An 18409-nucleotide genomic window follows, 5' to 3' on the forward strand; every position below is an offset into this window, starting at 1 on the left:
ACCATGCGGCAAGACATTTTTAAGTTGTTGAAAGGTAATATGAATCGCATTCAAACCGAAAGTTTTAACAATTGTTGAAGAACTGCTCTTTATGTACATCTGCTGAATGCGCAGTTTCGATGCGCTGCAGGTCAAACTATTTATTCATTGGACGCCAAATTTTAATCACTTGCATATCCGGTCAAAACACTCATGCATACAAAATTTCAAAACAATCGGATGATTGCTTCTTGGTGTATCGATTTTTTTTATAGAGTGTATTTCATTGATTCAATACAAAAAATGAACTGATTATTAAGGTTCTTTATATTTGTCACCATAAAAAGCAGTTACCTTACACAACTGAATTTTTCACATTCCATCGACTGAAGGTATTAGATGAATCCTACAGTTCCTGTCAGAAAAAGAATTTTTCAATAATTCTCCGCACTTTATGTTAATATTTTACACTGAAGAGAAATGGCATATGCTCACAGAGCTGTTCTTTCTTGATGTAAATCGAAATTTTGTTATTTATGAGCAATGTATGATACTAATAAAATGGAAATTAGCAAATCTTTATAAAAGACTCAACTGAAGCATAAAAAACGTATTTATCTCTGAGTTATTTGAACTAAAATGTTCAACTGCATATGTGGAACTAGCTTGTACATCAAGTTTAGTTAAACAACGTCATATATCTTCAAAAAAGCAATGAAAATTCAAAAATCACTGAATCACTTGGTATTTGAATGTACGATGCCGACTTAGAAATATCTAACATGTCAGAATCATTTCACACCGCAATGGTCGGGAGATTTTTAAATTCAGTATAAGATGTCTCCAGCTGAAATATCAAGGAATGGTACGTAAATTCTTACTTACATAGCGATTCATAACAATAAACGAATCGGAAAACTATGTTGCTCAATGTATACCGATGCAACTAGTATTCTTTGAATTAGTGAAGATACAACAATGATCTTGACGGTAAAGTATTTTTCTAACGTTTAAAAGTTCGGTAATAGTTCTCCGAAGGAATATTATCCTTTATAGTTGACACGCAACTATAAATTTCAAAAAAAAAAAACAAACAAACAATAAAGACGTTGGAAAACCGAAGCATTGACAACCGCAGTTTCTAGTGCTCTAATTATATGCTAGAAGAAGCACACAGAAATACATTATTTTGAATAAAGATACTTCCATGGTCTAAGTTGAATAACGTTTTTGAAGAAATGTTCACAGGAAGAAAATAAAATTCAGATTTTATGCGATTTTAATGCGAAGGAATTCTTGGAAGACCCGTTTTACAATGAACTCGTGAAACCCATGCCTGAAAGTTTAGATTAACCAGAGAAGTTTTATTTATTTATTTATTTTATTTTTTATTTTTATTTTTATTTTTTTTTTTTTCATTTCTATCAAGGTTTAAAGAAAAACTGTTTTCTCATTTTAAAAATATTGCGATCAAAAATTATCCGACTTTCAAAACAAATGTTTTAAATGTGCGTATAGTAACTGTAGACGCAACCTACAAGTTACTATTGAAATATTGATCATTGCTTAACGCGATTTCCGTTTCTTTGAAAGGAAGAAATATTAATTATATTGCTGAAGACATTTATCAATAATTTCACCTTTAAAATAAAAATTACAGCAACTTAGTTAAGCTGAAAAAAAATTATGTTGGAACCTAAGCGGTAGAATTTTCTCTCTTTCTCTGTTTTGTTGTCTCTCTATTCTGTCCCTCTCTCTCTCTCTCTCTTTTCTCCCTATCTCTGTTCCTCCATCTCGATATCTGCATCTTTTTCTGTATCTCTACATGTTTCGCTTTCAGTTTGTTTAAGTTTAATGAAAATATTTTATAATTGTTAAACGTTATGGTTAATGCAAGGAATAAAAATGTATATTACGGGAGGTTTTAATACTTATTTAATAATTTCAATCAGATTCAACTAATTAGAATATTGCTGGGTCTCGCAAACGGTATATTTCAAGCTTAGAAAAAAAACATAAATTGAGTGAAGAATTAGTATCTCTCTATAATTATCATTAAAAAACGGAAATAAAATTTTAAAAAGCAATATATTTTAGTATCATAAAGCATCCTTACACATTTATTTTACACCAATATAATATTTTTAAACAATAAAATCACGCTACTATTAGCTCCTATTGATGAGACAAAAATCATATTAAAGTTATCACACACTAATTTTACTACAACGTGTTTGCAACTATAATTTTATTGATCATTACAAAAAACAAATACAAAATCCATATGCCCATTGACATTTCAATAAAAAACACACTTGAGCAGAAACTTTTTACAATTTTTTTTTATTTAGGTACTGCACAAAATATACTCAGTACGATAAAAATGCTGATATTAAGTCAATCGGACGTTGGTCTTATTATTAAAATCGTAGATTTTAACTCTTTGACAATGTAAAATAGATCTTGTCTTGGAGGAAATCAACAATGCCAGTCAATTTTTAGGCTTCCCTGTGATGGATTCAACTATCTCCAGACCTGTTTCCAGCGGTGTCTCATCAGGGGAGTTATTTCCAGCCTGGCTACTGGCTGGTGCTGTCATTGGTGGTTTAGTCGTAGTGGCTAACGTACTGGTCTGTATTATCTATATCCGAAGAAAGCATTGGTGTCGCCGACCTGAAGCAGGTAAGCAATTTCATATCTTTTCTTCTTCTACTGTTCTACCACCGACCAGATGGAAAGGTAGACATCCTGTTTGCTTGCCAGAAACGGCTTCTTTTAATGGTTTTTTGGTGTGCCAACTTCTTCCTTGTAAATTATAATTTAAAAGCTTACAGTTCTTCAAAACGTTTAATGCATGGAAATTTCAGCAATTTTGCATTTCTTTAGAAATAAGATCTTCATAAACTTAATTTGCAAGTTTTAGAAAGATATTATCGTATCAAATGAATTGAGCAAATGATTTCTCCCTGCTAGACTTTTTTTTTCATTAGCTTTTCTCCAATTTTCCAGGCGGCACGAGTCGGACAGTATCGAAAAACAAAATTGTATGAAAAAGTTAAAAATTACACATACACAACTGACTTTATTTTTAAAAAGGTATTCAGTTTCCCCGAAACATAAAGAATTGGACCAGTGTAAAAAGGACGTGATATTGGTTTAAGTGTCTATCTAGTAAATGCAGTTTTGGTTTTTTAAATATAGTTAACTCATTCTCACCAATAGGATTTCTTACTTTCGTTTTCTACAAAAATCTTTCATACTCGCCTATATCCTCTACTTTTCACTTGAAACGAAACTTCCAGCCTAATGAAGAAGATTGATACGTCTTCTATAAAATGAAACAAACAAACATTTTAAAATATTTTAACTATAAAGTCAGATGTTTCCTTTATCTACTCGTTCATCCTTATTGAATAACTTGCTGTGTCGTCCTGCTTTGCACGATCTATCTCGCAAATTGAAGTTTTGCCAAGTGACGCGCGTTGGACAATCAGGCTTGAACATAGGGGAAAATTCTATAAAATTTCCTGAGAGAATAATGAACACAGTCCTAAAATCCTCACTAAAATTTGGATATTAGTCCCCAAAAATTCCCATTCGGGTAAGAAAACATCGTAAATCAAGTTGACACTACCAGAAAAATCTTGATTCCCGAATGAATCCGGAGAGATATTTCTAAAAGTGTCATTTGAATGAAGGCAAGAGTCCCAAACCAGTGTCAAAAGACCCAATAAGTCATCATTATAATTAGAAGAATAGTCCGTGAAAACCTCCAGAACAATCTCGACGTTAGTCCCCAAAAAATTCTTACTTCAGTGAGGAAAACAGTCCTTAAAATCTTCCTAAGTACAGAACAGGTCCCTGTGCTGTACATATTCAAAAAGAACTGTCCCTGAAACTTCCCATTAGAATAAGGACAATAGTTCCCCCTAAATTATCCATCAGAGAAAGAAGCAAATTACCTATTAGGATAAGCACATCAGTTTATAAAAATCCCTGTAGTAAAAATAAGGGTCACAGTTTTTAAATAACATCAACAGTCCTTTTAAAAATATTTGGATAAGGAAAATAGTTCTAAAAACCCCTTTCAGTATGGGAAAAAAGTTGAAAATAGCATCAACATATTCTATTTTAACTCCAATCAGAATTGGAGCACTACCTTTAGAAGAATTAGATTAAACAAAATAGTAAAAGTCTCGATTGTGACTACTGAAATCTTTGATTATCTTCTGCCGGCTGTACAAAAATATTAGTAAATCGCTGGAAAATAATCAAAAGGGGGAAAAATTTAATCTCTCGATTACAGGAAAAGAATCATAGCAAAAGCAAAAGATTTATTTCATCACATCATTCGAGAATAAAATAGTAACAGATCTTTCTTCTCAATGATTTTATTCGTACTGAAAGAGCTGAGCTCGCGGCAGACGATACATTTCCAATTTACAATTGATTTTGTCTTACTTAAAAATGCTTATATTTTTTCCTAGAGATTTTAGGGCCTTCGCGGTATCAAATCCGAGAGAGGAAAAATCCTTAACGTGTATTTTTCGCGAGCCTTTGAATGAAACTAAAATAGATCCAATCTGATAATTATTTCGGGTTGAAAGGGGTATTTTAAGCCAGTTATGGGTCCTAAAATTTCAAACGGTTCGTTACTTTTTTTGCATTTAAACCCCGTTTCGATTCGTCCCATATCAGAAAATTATTAAAATAAAACTCATTAAATCGCGCAAATATATCTAAATTTTGTCGGTGTTCCACTCTTTTTTTTTTTTTTCAATTCTCACATACACCTGAATGCAAAATTACAATGACTATAAATTGGTATATTTTTCTCATGCAAATACGCAATGTCTTTAAATGACCACATTTTACCAAATTTTGGATATTACTATTTAAAATTTCAGTAAATATGTTTTTACGTGCTGGCAAGTTTTCTAAACGTTTTTCTACGCTTTTCAGAAAGCTCTGCCTGTTATGAGTCAAAACATTGCGAAAGAAACTCAAAAAATTGAAATCAATTTTGTTTTTATTTTTGCGAACGCAAGGCATACTTTTACAAAAATCTTCGCATTGATTCCACATAGCGGCTATAATTAATTTGTGAGGATTATAGCTAATTTGCGACATTTACAAATGCATAATGTTTAAAAAAATCACTTTTTGCTCTTTTTTTTTCAATTTTTTCAATATTGGATTGCGAATTGTTTTTTTTTTGGGGGGGGGGAATTCTGAAATAAAATCCTTTACATAATAAAGATTTAAAATAATTCATTCATTATTTCTCTGGAAATTATACTTAAGTTTACTAAAATGGTTTTCCAGAAAAAGTCACCATATTCGATTTTAATTTTCATTTATCTAGTGCAAGCGTTTTCCTGTCAAAAGGTTGTTTGTATTTTTATTGCTATGATTTTTTTTTTTATCGCGTGATATTTGTGTGACAATCTTCGCGGTTATTTTACGGACGTAATAGCAATCTACGTGTAAAATATTGATTACTTTTTTTCTAAATTGTTTTCATTAGTTCAAGTTCCACGACATTTGAAATTCATTAGCGTCATATAAATAACATTGCTCAGCATTTTATTCCGCGTACATTAACATATTTTAGGGAGTGGGATCCCCTTTCATTTTTATTTGCTACGAATAAAATTTACAATGATTGCAATGATTAAAGTATTCTCACAAAGAATTATATTTGGGACAATTCTTTCAAAATAAAATAATTTTTCTCCTTTTTTTATAAGGAATTTTTTTTTTTATTATTTCAAAAGTATTTCAAAATATATATGTACAGGCGTCCCTCGTATAACACGGTACTTCTACAACACGATTTCGATATTACACGGTACCAAATTTGCAATTATTGTAACACGGTTTCGATATAGCACGGTTCAAAACTTGAACTAAATACTACACGGTTTTGATAAAACACGAATTTTAAAATATGGAATTTCAATTTTGGATAATACACTTAAAAATATATGATAGTTAATCTAATAAGTTTTTACTTTATTCTTCTAATGTTTTTCGCCAAAAAATGTCTGTCTTTGACTCGAAACTTAGGTTTCGCCGTATATACTGACTTTTTTCACTTTTAACTATACTTTATTTTTCTCATCAGTATTCTAAAAACAAAAAGATGAAAATTATTTTGTTTCCAACGCATTGTGAGAAATAAAATTAGGATTAAACATAAGCTAAACTTGGCAAACGATAAATAAAAAATGTAGCCGAAACAAAATAAAATGAATAGAATAATTCTATTTGTTTTATTTTATATATTGTTTTGTTGTTGTTGTTTAGACGAACTTTATTGCTGTAGAAAAGCTCAGATTTTTTTCTTCTGAGAGAATGCGTTTTCTTCTGAGTAAAGGAAATTGATAAAGGTTATTCTTGTTCTACATAATAGTTTTAATTTGAGGTACGTAAAATAATTGAGTTGCATTGTATGTAACAACTTTTAATTTTAGATTAGTTGGCCGTTACATGTTCTGGTTGCCAGTTTTTGTTTGTATGTTCTATTGAGTCGAAATTTCAGCTGTTATAAAATGTGTACTTTTAGCCTTGGTTTCGATATAACACCTTACACATTCCTTGATTAACATTATTTATAAGTCTCGTATAACACGATTTCGATATAACACGAAACATATTGACATGATTTATTATATGTACATGAATAATAAGCTAAAAAGATTTGTAAAAAAACTATTTGTAAAAAATTCTCGTATAACACGGTTTCGATACTACACGAATTAACCGTGTTATATACGAGGGATACCTGTATACTTTTCTATTAAAAAGATATTTTAAGAAAGAAAGAGTCTTTGTTAATATGTTCGACAGTATAATAGCAGCAAAAAATATTCTTTGTATCTTATATTTTAAAAACAACGATTAGTCAAACGAAATGTTGAAGATATTTAATATTTTACTAAAACTTCGTCTTGGTACATCAAAACGTGTTTCACTTCGTTACAAACAAAATGACAATTAATACATTTTCCCGTATTTCATAAACGGTAGAAGTAAATCCTTTGAACAATTTGATTAAACGATTAAATTTCCAAGACAAAAATTATTAGTGAACAAGAATTAAATCCCATCAAAAAAATTAAATGACCTTCGAAACTAGATTTTATATGACGAATCCTTTATTAGATCAAAGGGCAGCGGATTTCCTGCCATCTATCGTTTAATCCTAGAAGCAAAAGGGATATAGAAATGCGCGAAATTCAATTTTGGCTCAAAGTTTAAAATAATAGGAAGCAAAAAAAAAAGTAAAATATTACTTTCAAAATTCACAACAAGCTCTTGCCGGCCAACTAAAAAATTATCATTTCCATTTTTCAGCAGATGCTATTTCTTTCTTTGCGTTAGATGTTACTTATTTTTTTTTTTCTAAATTTCTTTTTTTTTTTTCCCTAAAGAGTCTGCATCTCTAGTAGAGTTGATTAAACACCCGATTAAAAACTATTTGCAATTACATCTTTTCAACATGAGTGACGGAGATTGCTGTTTATACTGCTGATTAGAGCACCAAACCAATTCTTGTTTACATTTGAATTTTGCGTGGATTTCCCTTTCCTTGTGTTCAACAACTTGCGTAACTTTCACTGAGCTTCAATATATGGGTTTGTTACGATTCGGCGCGACCGTTTCGGCGCGGCTGTTTCGGCGCTGGCCGATTCGGCGCTGACCGTTTCGGCGCCGGCCGTTTCGGCGCCAGATTTTTGCATTCTGAACTTTATGAATTTCAGAAATTTTAGTTCAAAGAAGGAAAAAGATTTCTGGAAGAAGAATGTGAATTTAGCGCTCTAGAAGCTGGTTAAAATTTATTTTAAAATTTACAGCGGGGGAAAAGAGGGGGCACATGTGATCCACGTATGTTTTACTGCGATAACATAAAAGAAAATATCTTGAAAAATTAGCAAATAATGCCAGTACCAATCCTACCTCTTTGTCGATTTTTTTTTTTGAGCAATCACGATTGCTTATTGTTCTCATTTGACTGTTTTTGGTGTCCGTGCCTTTTTCAACTTGGACTAGAAGCCTTTGCAGCACCACCTCCCACCGTCTTCTGCTGGCGGCGCGGCGCGGCTGCTCCGGTTTTGAGCTATCCGCTTCTCCTGGTCGGAGGCGTCCATGTCCTACACACACGCACGTTCACACACATACACACACACCACTTCACACACATACACTCACACACGCCTACGTGCATACACACAGGTCTACGCACACACACAACTATGCACAAGTAACCGCCCAGGAGGAGAGGTAGACTTGGGGGGACAGGAGCCGTTTCTTGAAACAATAACTCCAATGAGTAGGGTCCTGTCTCAGTTCGTGATTGCGAAAAACATAATTTGAACTCAAAATTTCAGAATTCAAATTAATTTTTTTTTTTTTTTAAATCAACGCAGAGCCGTTTTGTGTTTCTGTGGTGATTATTTCTTTGTTATAGCAGCTATTGGAAATAATTTCATAAGTCTTCTTCACGTGAAAACACGTTTCAAACTAACCAAAAAACTCGACTTAACTATTACAAACCCATGTACGGACATCAAGGTAAAGTTAGGGCAATGTTTGATTTTTTTTATTGACAAAAAAAATCATTTATTTTTTAAAGTTAGTTCTAAACACTATTATTTTTCTGTGATCAATTTATAAATTTTTTGTAAATTACTTTTTTTTTTAAAGTTTTATTGTTATTATTATTTTTTATTATTGCCTTTTTTTCTGTTACGAAATAGTCAGTCGACAGTTTAGTGCTATAGAACAGTTACAAGAACTAAAAAGACACAAAATAGTTTATTTTTATTTAAAAAAAGGTTTAAAATATTTTTTGTTCATTATATTAGTTTTTATGAAACTTAAAAGCAATAAATAATAATAATCTTTACATGATAAAGTTTTTTCTTGTATATCCTGTATTTAAAGCACACTACACAACTTAACTTTGTAGAGAGCAGGGTTACGTGTGAGTTTCTCAACACGTTAACTTTTTCCAATAAAAAATATAAAAAATTCATCTTATTATTAGTTGACATTTTTTTAATTTTTTATAGAAAAGATATTTAAGTAAGTGCACAAATTAATGATCAACAACGAAAAAAAAATCAATTTAAATTGAATGAGTTTTTTATTTACATTTCATAGAAAAATGTCGATGCTGTTTCCTAACTTATCTACTTCGAAAAATTATGAAGATGTTTTTAAACTTACATGTTATCAACTAATAATAAAAAAGAAAACAAAATACACCTTTAAAAATATTACTTCATGAAACTTTTTACAAAACTTAAAAAAACAAAAGATATCTTGAATTTTGAAGCAATGTTTGGCAGATTTACATGCTGACAATTTCGATTTTTGAACAGGTCGTATTGAAATGGACCGCGCCGAAACGGCCGCGCCGAATAGTCCCATTCCGTCAATATATATATATATATATATATATATATATATATATATATATATATATATATATATATATATATATATATATATATATATATATATATATATATATATATATATATATATATATATATATATTAGGACTCGACCGATGCATCGGCGCCGATGGTTGAACAATTTAGCCATCGGCGGCCGATGCTAACTTGCTGGAACATGGAATTGGCCGATGTTTTTGAAAAAAAGGACCTTTGCTGTTTTACTTTTTAATACAAAGTAAAGGGAGTTTTTGTTTTCATATAAAATTGTTTATTTAAATTTCAGTATGAATTTCTATTTTAGTCATCCTTGAAAGAGTTTTTAATACTGCATTCAGGTACTAAACAAGTTATTTATTGTGTTGTTTCTTGCAGCTGGATATACGTAGATATCTCTCATAAGTCATAACTAAAAAATGGTAAGCTGTAGAAAGGTTAAAGTTTCGCATCTGGGGTGGTGCGTTCGTTTCAGTTGTGCACTTCTCTTTTTGTTTTCGATCGGGTGTTCTGAAAAGCCAGTTTACTCATTTTTTTGGGGCTATTAATTACCTATTTCAATGCAAAACTAATATAGCGTCTCAGACTGACAATCATTTGGTGATATATTGCTGAATTGCAGATCATGGAAACAAATATGAGATGGCGACACCGGTTTTTGAGTCATTTTGTTACATTCCCGTTGAACCGACGGTAATTTTTAATTTTTCGATATTTTTATTATGAATCACATTAATGCAGTCTTTTCTGTATCGCTTCGGCGGAGTTACAAGTTTGGGGCTCATCGAAATACATTTTGGGGCCCTATTTCTCTATCACAGAAGTTCTAAAACATTTATCATAAGCATTTTTGTACCTCCTACGGTGCCCCTATGGTTATGGAGTCTCTCGCGCATTTGCAACATTTGCTATACTTTAAATCCGCCACTGCACGTCAAAACAAACTCTGGTCCAAGTTTTAAAAGAGGTTTTTTTTCTTCTCCATGTTTATGATTATTTTGAACTCTATTTTTTATGACTATTTTTTGAATTTCCCAGAACACTTGCGTGCCCTTCCTCCCACTCCCTCAATTTCTGAAATTAAGCTCTAATTGTACTTCTGAGTTGTTTAAAACTAGCACCATTCATAAAATTAAAGTTTTTTTTTTTTTTCAAACTTTATCTATTGTTTAGAAAGAATTTAGAGCAATAATGTAAGAAATTGATTAAAGACGTTTTGAATGTGACATAATTCGGAAATCAAAGGGTCTTTTGAATTTTTTCTTCGGAAGTGCTGAAGACTGAAGTAGATTCAGAAACTCTTCCAAGGCGTTGGTGGTAGCGGTTCTGAACTAAAAAAATGAGGCCGAAGTTGGGGCCGAAGTGTGAGTTACTCGAAAATCAGAGGGTGACACCCCCCCCCCCCCCCTCCCTCGTCGTTTCAGGCATTTCTGAAATATTTGGCGATTATTTATTTTGGTCAAGAAATGTCATTTTGCGTATTTCTCATACTTTTTTCACCTATATTTCGTAATGCACCATCTTTTTTGCATCCTTAATAGCGATTGATTTTTTTTTCTGTTGTAAGTAACTGTTTTTATGTATTTATATAAAGTCAATGAATAAGTTATTTTCGTTTTTAATAGAAAAGTTTCAAGGATTTTCTATAATGCAAGTTTTTAAATTTCAGAAAATTATTGTTAAATTGAAAAATTTAATTTGAACTTCTTGAAGCTTCATAAAAGATTAAACATCCAAATTGTTTAATATTATGTGTGCAAACAATGATCAAGTAGTATATTTATTCAGTTATTAACTTGGTGTAAATATTGAGTTTGTTTATTGTAGCTGCGTTTTAAGAACCTCGCTCTTTTCATGGATATTTCTTTTTTCAGCAAAATTTATGTCACTGTTATAACTTTTATGAAAAATGCAAACTTTTCTATTCATTAATTTTAAATAAGTACAAAAATAATCCTGTAATGATGATTTAATATTGTAATTTATCTGTTACCTTTTTTGTTTAATTTGATGAATAAAAAATGTATACGTGCAGTCTTTCCACTTTAATTGCGTAATTTGTTGTCGATTTCATAATTTTATTTCTTTTTTTTGAATGATTAAACAACATAATTTAATGTTTTTTAATAATTTTTAATGTACCTAAATCCATACACTATTACAATATTACTGAAATCTTAGTTATATGTTCAATTTAAAAAAAAATCAATTGGTTATTAAACAGTCTCTTTGTTTTTCTTTCGTTTTTTTTCTTTCTTTCCTTTCTTTTCTTTCTTTTTTTTTTTTTTTTTTTTTTTTTTTTGGCTGTTGGTCTTTCTCTTTCATCATACAGCAGTCAAAAAGGGAGAAGCATAACTACACCCTATACAGATTGTACGTAGTACGATCCAAAAGTTCGAGGACAAGCTGTATAAAAACCTCGCCCAGAATAGTTCACATTACCGAAGTACCTTTTATGATGCAGCTTTTATCTTCTCCTGACGGAAGATAGCGGTGTCCATGCAAATGTTTTTTGCTGGGAACAGGTAAAAGTCACACGGTGTTAAGTCCGACGAAACGTTATGTTATTTGTTTGTCATATCAAAGTATTGACCAATCGAACCGTGCATCCTCAACATAAAATTCGCCTTCATCAGCGCAAGAGTCCTCACAGGATGTTGCGAAAAATGTCTTCCAGGAATGCTTCTAAAAGCTATACGAACATTGGTAAAAGTGCATAGTCGTCCAAGGTGACTATTTTGTAGATAGATGTGCTTCGATAATGAGTACTATTCAGGGTAAGGTTTTACACAACTTGTCCTCGAACTTTTAGATCAAACTACGTACGTATGAGTTTTCAACTTACTATTTCATAACGTTTTTGAGTGACGCAAGTTTACGCGCATGAAGACATCACAAGAGAATTTGCGATAATTAACCAAGAAGGCGTTCAAAATGGATATTTCGGTTATCTATATATTCTTAGGTACATATGTATGTACAGATGTGCCAATAAAAACTTGTGAAGTTTAAATTGGGTGATCGTAAAATAGAAATTTAGGTCGAGAAGTCTGATTTTTTTTTTTTCGTGATTACGATTCCTTATTCGTAGAAAGGAAGTAAAGTGAAATGAATCAATGATCATTTAAACCCCTGATAATCTTATCAATTTATTTCTGTTTTTTTTTTTTTTTTTTTGTTTTTTTTTTTGTGCCATCGGCCAATGGCATCGGCCATCGGCCATTTGGAGGAAAACTATCGGCCATCGGCCATCTTTGAACAATCGGCCAACAATCGGCATCGGCCCATAGGCCAAAAAATGCCATCGGTCGAGCCTTAATATATATATATATATATAGAAAGAGAGAGAGAGAAAGAGAGAAAACAAAGCATTATTGACATAGGTGACTAAATTTAGATTCAAAAGTTAATCTGATGAGTCCCCTCAATGTGGAAGACATGACATCACTTGGTCTATGTTACCTGAAAAACCAGCATTATCCTAAAATTTATTAAGTAGAATTCAACTTTATAGCATTTTTAGTTAAATCTCTAAGGTTCTTTCATGTAATACATATTGTTTATCAACTAATGAAAGAACTGTGGAGTTTTCAATGACACGTTTTTTACATAAAATTCATACATTTCGGTTTTTATGACGAAAAGAAGACTATTTTGTTTGGACTTGCTGTTTGCAGCAGTTTATAAATAAAATTTATTACACGTTAGAGGGTGGTGCTGATAACCTTTAAATTACCTATGTTAAAACGCATTATTTAAAATTTTCACCAAAAGTGAACTCAAAAAATATTTTTTTTAACTATTATTAAATGTCTTAAATACATATGTGTTTCATGTTATTTCATAACTTTTATTCCTTGGAAAAGAGCAATCTTTGCAAGAAAAAAAAAAGGAGAAAACACGTTCAACTCTTACACATAAATTACACATGCACAAACACACGCACATGCAATATATATATATATATATATATTTATATATATATAGGAGAAGGTTGCCATCAATGGCTACCTTCAACAACAACCGGCATGGAGCCGGTTCTTACAACCGGCTCTACGGCTAGACCGCGAAGATATTTCCGTACCAGAGTTTTTGCAGACGCGTAATCAATTTTAGTACCTTGCTTTGTCTGAAAAGAATCTACTGCAGAGTCTTCAAGTAGCTAAAATTATTTATCATATTGTTAATCGGTCAGAAAAAAATTCACCAGTTGTCTTACTAATTATTGAGATTTTCATTTAGCTTAACATGCTTTGAATATCGCTGATCAATTAAACGTGAACATTGACTTAAAAGAGTTATTGTAACTTCAGCTCAATTACCTTTGAAAATTGGTCAATTATTTTTAAAAAATATGACAATGAAAAAAATAATCTCAGTAATTCAAGAAAATTCTTATACAATCATAATTTTAAGGCATTTTGTTATAAAATTTATTAAAAATTTAAATTATAATAATACAGTTTCAAATACTTTTGCTGTTCCAAAAAAAAAATTCTAAAGTTAGTGAAATACAGCCAATGGACCAGTAAGAGTATGTAACGTGCTACAGTAGCTTATAGAAATGGTGGTATGGGCCTTAGTTAAGACTGCCTACAATATCGAGTCTTGAAACCAACTTTAAACAGTCGCGTGGAAAAAAAACTATTTTGTTGTTGCCTTAGTCACTTATTAAAAATTAAGGAGATAAGCCCTTGAAAGTAGGAATATGATTAGAGAATCATATTTTGAAACTAGAGCAGAAATTTTTCGAATTAATTTAGAAAAATTGAGGGACTTGGCCTTTCAAGAGGCTGAAAAAATAACATGTCTCACAGATTTAATTAAGACAAAAAGTCTGTTAGTACTATATTCTCTAGTAGTTTCAGACTAAGCTTCTGGTTTTAGTAATAAAATGGTCAAAAATGTTCTCTGACGTTTTAGAAAGCAAGTTCAATCTTGCTTCGAACGAAAATTTTCAAAATCGATTTAAAAAAAAAATTCTCAACAGTTCAAAAGAGGTTGAAAAGATTTTAGCTAAGTACAGTGTTTCACAGGTTGGGAAAATATCAAGTGGCGAACCAGATGTGATGACAACAGCTGGGTGTTGGGTGAGTGTTGGGTTTTTTTTACACTGGTGGACAAAATTAAGACATGGAAGGCATTTTCACACATTTCTCGGAAAATATCACATAAAACCTGGACAGCTGTTTATCATATGATAGCACTATGGTGCTGGTGTCAATGAGATGAGTTTACGTATTCTTGTGGGCTTTGCTAAGACAGCAGGAAGGTATAAAATTCTGCAGCCAGCTGCTCAGCTCATTCCACTCTACAACAAAGTAACGATTTGTATTGTGTTTCTTAAATTATCTTGTTGTTTTTTGTTGATTTTTAGGTGGAATGAGTGAACATCATCGTTTAGGCGAAGGTATGAGGTGGAGAATTGTGGGTAGACTTGAGGCAGAACAGTCCCGTGCTCAGGTTGCTAGGGAATTGGGTGTAACTCCAAGCGTTGTTTCGAATTTGTGGAGTGGGTGTAAAAACGGTGGGACAGTGTCCAGAAGACCAGGACAAGGTTGTCTGAGAACAACAACGCCCAATAAAGACCAATATTTGTTACTTACAACCAAGTGCCAAATGACGTATACAGTGACACAACTGTCTAGAAGCCTCGCTGCTACCATAAGAACTTTAGTTTTAAGGAAGACGGTTGCCAGGAGGCTCGGTGAAAGAGGGTTGTATGCCAGGAAGCCCACCTCTCCCACTCACTCACCCCCCACTAAAGAGAGCGTGTACAATGGTGCAGACAGCACCAACACTGGAGCTCCAATGGGCTGATGTTCTTTTCACAGATGAGTCCAGATTCAATCTACAACCTTATTCTTGGCGAATAATAATTTGGAGGGAACTTGGGACCAGATACTATCGCAGTAACATCATGCAAAGGGACCAATATGCTGCTGGAGGAGTGATAGTTTGGGCAGGTATCATGCAAGATACCCGTACACCACTCCATGTGTTTGACACTGGTTCTGTGAATGCATAGAGGTACATGTAGGAGATCCTACAACCCAATGAGCATCTTTTCAGGGGTGCTGTTGACCCTGAGTTCGTTTTCATGGACGACAATGCCGACCACAAAGGGCTGTCCTGGTTGAGGAGTATCTGGAATGAGAAGATTTTCCTCGAATGGATTGGCCAGTCAAATCTTCTTACATTAACACTATTGAGTAAGCTTGGGATGCTTTTGGAAAAGCTATTGCGATACGCCAACCCCCACCCAGAACCATCCCGGAAATAAAAACTGCTCTGGTGAATAAGTGGGAGGGTCTTCCACAAGCACTCCTTAAATCTCTTATTAACAGCATACATACTCGTTGTGCATGCTGTGCCAGTGAATGGCATTTTAATTTTTGCTAACAAATTTCACTTGTTTTTATCCAGTGTTTCTTAAGATATTTGGGAAAATGCCTTCAATCTCTTAATTTTGTCCACCAGTGTATGTTCCTCTTATCCAAAAATAAAACATTTTAGAAAATAAATCTATTTTTCTATCACTTATTATTACTTGCATTGTTTATCGATCACCTGTTATAAATATTTGTAAGTTACATATTGATTTTTTAATTTGACAATGCGGTCCGCATCGATGGAAACTCGATGGTTCATCCATAGCAACCGGTAGCCATGAATGGACCAAATGCTAAAATATTTATTTTTAATTTTCATTCTTTATTGCGTATATTTATCACGAAAGTGATTATTATTTTTAAAAGAGAAATATACTGAGAAATTGTTCCTATAGTTAACGTAAAATTAGAGTTGTATTTCCTTTCTAAAAAAATTGAACCTGTTATGAGGTTGGCAACCTTCATATATATATATATATATATATATATATATATATATATATATATATATATATATATATATATATATATATATATATATATATATATATATACTCATATCTCTCTAGTTACGCACAGAAAGATTTCAAAACTCATTATTTTCTACACAAACGATTTATCTTTTCCACAGCAGAGAAGTTAAATCAATCTTCATTCAACGACCGTTTCTGATTCGAGAAATGCGTTTTCCGGTCCATAAATGCTCAATAATCTTTTTAACCCGGACACTATCACTATGATCGTACAAATCTTGTGAAAAGTGATTCTTTCAATTTCAAAAGCTTAAACAAGGCAGTGTTTTGGATGATGTAAAAGTGCTGTTATCTTTACGTATTTAAACTTCTTTATTTTGCCAACAGTAATTTGTTTATAAATCCTGTTTTGGAATGCCGTAATCTTGGAGAAACATGATAAAAATAAATCAACTCTCTTGCCCCCTCCACCCTTGCATCTGTATTATTTATCTCTATTTCATTCTTTTCTATATTTCATTTTGAAATGTTGATTTATATCCAAATAAATAGTGGGGATTCTTTTAGTCACAGTCCGGAATTTTGTTGAAGTAAATAAACTCAGTCGGGTAAAGAATGTCTGTTTACTTTTTTTTTTTAAGCTTTTCATCATATTTTGCTTATTTAGCAACATTCTCAATAAACTATCTTCAAAATATTGTCTCGGTACAAAATAAAAGATATGTCTGAGAATAAAAATTACCGTCCGAAAGAGTAATGATATAAATAAAGTGAAACGTTTTCACAGAAACATATCATGCTCAACAATTAATTTAAAGCTGTGTAAAATTTTAAAATAGTGAAAAAAATAACTTAAATTTAAAAAATTAATAATTCATTTCATATTTTACTAGTGTGCTTAAGTGAAATACGTGTTTATGGAAAAAAAAATAGATGATTTATTTTCAATTTGAAATTAACATTATTATCACAAACAGTTTTGAGATTCCCTTTACATTTAAATTCCATAATATTCAACAAATTTTGTTAAGTGTGCTTGTCGAAATTTACTCATGATTTAGGTATGGTCTAATCTGTGTATAGATACCTCCTCCTGAACCATTACTAGGAAATCGGACGAGACATTTTCCCTCAAGGCAACTGAAGGTATATCTTGGTTAGAAAGGAAATGGCATGAGTCATTCTAGCATAGCTTAACATATTTCATGGTTTGGTAAAAACATTCGGCATCAATTTTGGTTGGTTGGCAATACGTGTGTGCTCCCATAATAGGCAACACACTTTGTTTTTTTTTTTTTTTTTACTTCCTTTTTACAAAAAGGGAAGTATTGTATTCGCGAAAAAAAATTTCACTCAAAAATCGACCTTAATTTCCATTTTACTCACCCCGGAATGAATGATGAGTTTTTTTTTTTTTTTTTTTTTTCGACTCAACCACACGTGGATAAGTGCCTAAGAACGTTCAGACACGCGAAATATCCATTTTGACGACTCCCGAGTTAATTAGAACCAGTTTTCTCGTGACGTATGTATGTACGTATGTGCGGATGTGCGTATGTATGTCGCATAACTCAAGAACGGTAAGCCCTAAGAAAGTTGAAATTTGGTACGTAGACTCCTAGTGGGGTCTAGTTGTGCACCCCACCCCCTTTTGGTTGCATTCGGGTGTTTCTAAAGGGATCTTTTGCCCCTTTTTGTGGGGAAATCATTTTTAATTTCGATGCAAACTCAAGTGGTGTTATTATTTGGCGGGCACTTGGCGATATATCGCCAGTCTTTTGATCGCAAGTTTTGTCGCCAATTTTGCGACAAATTTTGCGATTATTTTTTAAATCTGTTTCAATTTGGCCACTGTTGGTGATATTTAGAGAGTAAACTATTGAATCACATTAAAATTGGCAGTAATGGGGAAATGACATTAAATTGGAGTAAAAGGAAGTCATGTGATGCACACATCAGCTCGTTTTAATTCGCATTGACACAAGGTGAGTCCGAGTATGTGCGTACCCAAATCTTCAGAGATCAGTTTATTAAAGATGGTGCTTTGTTGAAAAATCTTGTACACTTACCATATTCTTAAGCTTCAATTTTTGGTTCTTTCCTA

At 32.2% G+C, this 18409-nt stretch overlaps 1 protein-coding gene across 1 annotated transcript in view; it reads left to right on the forward strand.

Moving 5' to 3' along the window:
- LOC129218713 (nephrin-like) overlaps nt 1–15260 on the forward strand; it is a 122201-nt gene extending 106941 nt beyond the window's left edge. The window contains exons 8-9 of the mRNA XM_054853036.1: nt 2440–2661; nt 14818–15260. Of these exons, the coding sequence (XP_054709011.1) occupies nt 2440–2661; nt 14818–15260 (665 nt within the window). The remainder of the gene's footprint in view (nt 1–2439; nt 2662–14817) is intronic.
- The last annotated feature ends 3149 nt before the right edge of the window (nt 15261–18409 follow it).

This window comes from Uloborus diversus, chromosome 3, assembly GCF_026930045.1.
Source record: "Uloborus diversus isolate 005 chromosome 3, Udiv.v.3.1, whole genome shotgun sequence".
Taxonomy (NCBI): Eukaryota; Metazoa; Arthropoda; class Arachnida; order Araneae; family Uloboridae; genus Uloborus; species Uloborus diversus.